Here is a 3,356-nt window from a genome sequence, read left to right as displayed (position 1 = left end):
ATTAATTAAAGATTAAAGTAATTAATTATTTTATTTTATTAACTATGACACAAATATGATATATGATGACCCTGGGTTTGACCTATGATATTCTTTCAGGAAAGAGTTTCTTATTTAGAAAGGATTAGGAATATGATTCTATATTAAATAGTCTTTATCATTTTAAAAGATAAATGCATATAATTTGGCAAAAACAAAAATAAATGCATATGATTTGTGGTATGTTTAGCATGTTATGATTCAATATTTTATATAATTTGTCGTGATCTAAAATTAGTTATTTGAGAATTGTGATTACAACTACTATACATTAATGTAAATGTCATATTCTAAATTATAATCTAATTTTTTCAAAAAATATAATAATAAATTTTTAAATACAAGATTATGTATCACGTGTCTAAGAAGCTGGTTCCTAAATCCTATTCATCCATAAAAACTTGAACTGTAATAAAATTAAGCCCCACTATTATTATGATAGAAAAATAATAATAAAATCAAAACGGTAAAATCCGCCAACCCAAATTCGTGCATCTGATTTCATTTCCCTATATAAACCCACCTCCTCCTTCGTCTTTGCCAAACAAGGTTTCAGACTCCTAATTTCTCGACATTCCTCTCCTTTTTTCTTTTTCTAATACAACACCGACCCCGAATCACCAACTTACTCGACATTTAACAGGTTTCGTTATGGAGATGTATCCGAGCAGCAACGATTCCGATTTGGCAGTGTTGGACTCAATTCGCCGACACTTACTCGGAGACTCATCAGACTTCCGACTCGATGCTACCATTGATTGTACCACTACCACTACCACCGCTCTCCCCATGGTTTGCAGGACCTCAAGCTTCAACCGCTTGTACCCATGCTTGACTGAAACCTGGGGTGCCCTCCCTCTTAAAGAAAACGATTCTGAAGACATGCTCGTTTTCGGGTTCCTCCGAGATGCTTTAACCGTGGGATGGGCACCCTCCGATAACTCTTCTATGAATTTACCTCCAATAAAACCGGAGCCGCAAGAGATTTTATTTGAGGGACCGGTGAGGAAAGTAGATAGGGCTGTGAACACGGTTGTTCCGGCGGCGGTTCCCGCCAAAGCGGGGCATTACAGAGGAGTTAGGCAAAGGCCGTGGGGGAAGTTCGCAGCTGAGATAAGGGACCCGGCTAAAAATGGGGCTCGGGTTTGGTTAGGTACTTTTGAAACAGCTGAGGATGCGGCTTTGGCTTATGATAAAGCAGCTTATAGGATGCGTGGGTCAAGGGCTTTGTTGAATTTTCCACTAAGGGTGAACTCCGGGGAGCCTGATCCAGTGAGGGTAACATCAAAGAGGGCATCACCTGAGCCGTCTAATTCTTCATCCTTCGGCGCAGAGAACGGGTCGCCGAAAAGGAGGAGAAAGGTGGCTCCCTCGGCTCCGGTTGTGGCCCAAGCGGGGTTAGATACGGGTTCAAGAGCGGATATTAAGTACGAAGTTCGATCGTGTAGACATGACAATCAACGATTACTCAGTTAATGCAGACATGGTAGTTGATTAATGTAAAGTGTAAAAACAGCAGTAGGTTCCGGGCATTTCCCAATTTCGGAAGAATAAAAAAAATGAGGGTTTTAGTTATTCTTCAGAATTGAGGGTTGTTTATTTGTTTTTGGTTTCTTCTATAAAAATGGTGTCAACATTGCTGTTAGACGAAGCCCATTTCAATGGAAAATGTCGAGATTCCCTTCAGTTTTTTTTTTTTTTTTAAAGTAGAGCATCTGCACAACGTGATGATTAAATAAAAAAAATCTACGGCCAAGAATGTTGATTTGAATTCCATTCAAGATAATAGATTAGGGGGTTTAATAGGGTGAAAATTGCTTACTTCCATAGACAAGTGTGATAATATATATTTATTTAGTACTTATTTAACTCGTATCTAAAATTGAAAATAATAAATTAAAATGGTAGCTTCAGTAGATACTTGGTTAACTTCGTCATAAAAATATTACTTTTTGTCTAAAGTTGGGATTCATCTCTTCTATCAACTCATCCGCCCTCATCATACTACTTTTTTCTATTGAACTCTTCATCTCATGTTTCATTTCTTCTCCTTCTATCTCCATTCCACCTGCCTACGCCCAAATACAAGCTGGATTTAAATAGAACCATAGTCTTAAAAAACGAGTTTGGAAAAAAAATTAATGCTTTTCTTTTAAATGAGCTGAGCCTTGGGTAATTTTTTTAGTTTGAGCCTAGCCTAAATTTTTCTAAATTTTTTTCTTGCTACTGTTTGGTTGTCATTTGCTATTATATTACTACTATTTTGTTGTTATTATTCAGATGTTGTATAACTCTTGTTTTATTATTAATTTTGTTACTATTTTATAGGAATTTACTTGTTAATTTGTAGCTATCTTAGTGTTATTTAAGCATAAATTTTTTTATGTATTTTTAATTTGTTGATAAATATTTATTTTAATATTTTTAGTGTATTTGTGTATTGTATTTTTTTTTTTAAAAAAATTATATAAAAAATTTAATACGATCCGGTCGAGCCAGACTCAAATTTAGTATTTTTTTTATTAGGGCTAAGCTTGAGCAAATTTTAAGTTCATTTTTTGGATTAATCTAAACCGAGCCTAAAAATCATACCTACAATTTTACATTGACCAGGCCCAAACTCAACTCGACTCAATCTATAATTAGATTTAATCATATTCCATCACCATTTTTTCTTTTTCTTTTTCTTTTTGAAACACAATATTTGATGCTTTTCATATAATATCTTCAAAAATAAAAGGTCAGTTCATCAAATTATCTCCCATCGATTCCATCTCATCATGTATCTCCAGCTCCCAAGATTTAAAACCCCATCACCAAAAAATTATATCACATCTTTCACAATTATGGAAATTTTAGTATGTAAAAACTCAATTAACAATATTATTAATATATACAAATAATGTAAGTGAAATAATTTGTATAATAACATTAAAATACACTCCAAAGATTTTATAGATGTCAATGGCAATATGGTATGGGTTCAAATCTCAACATATGAAAATTTGATATTGATTTTATAAAATGTAAAAAGACAAAAGTACCCCTATAAGAATATAACTTATTTCAAATATACAAGGGTTATTTAGTAATTTTTCAACCAAGTTGGTGTCCGGTTAACTCATGACACCAACTTAGTTAAGAGTTTAAATAATAGTATAAATATAAATTTTTGATTGATTTTGGTGCCACAAATCAAGTGGCACCAACTTAATTAATGACAACTAGATTTATGGCACACCTGGGTGAAATTTTTTATGTAACAATTATCCTTTTAAAAATCATATAAAATCTAATGATACTATCATTGAAGTATC

General features: G+C 33.3%; 1 protein-coding gene across 1 annotated transcript; it reads left to right on the top strand.

Annotated features, from left to right (window-relative positions):
- The first annotated feature begins 571 nt into the window (after positions 1-571).
- Positions 572-1,725, top strand: LOC105792034 (ethylene-responsive transcription factor 2). Its single transcript, XM_012620395.2, has one exon. The coding sequence runs from the start codon at positions 691-693 to the stop codon at positions 1,513-1,515; it is 825 nt and encodes a 274-aa protein (XP_012475849.1). The 5' UTR covers positions 572-690; the 3' UTR covers positions 1,516-1,725.
- Positions 1,726-3,356: the final 1,631 nt, after the last annotated feature.

The sequence above is a fragment of the Gossypium raimondii genome, chromosome 8 (assembly GCF_025698545.1).
Source record: "Gossypium raimondii isolate GPD5lz chromosome 8, ASM2569854v1, whole genome shotgun sequence".
In the NCBI taxonomy this organism is placed as follows: domain Eukaryota; kingdom Viridiplantae; phylum Streptophyta; class Magnoliopsida; order Malvales; family Malvaceae; genus Gossypium; species Gossypium raimondii.
The sequence above is the reverse complement of the archived record's forward strand: the minus strand, read 5'-3'. Positions and strand labels throughout refer to the sequence as shown.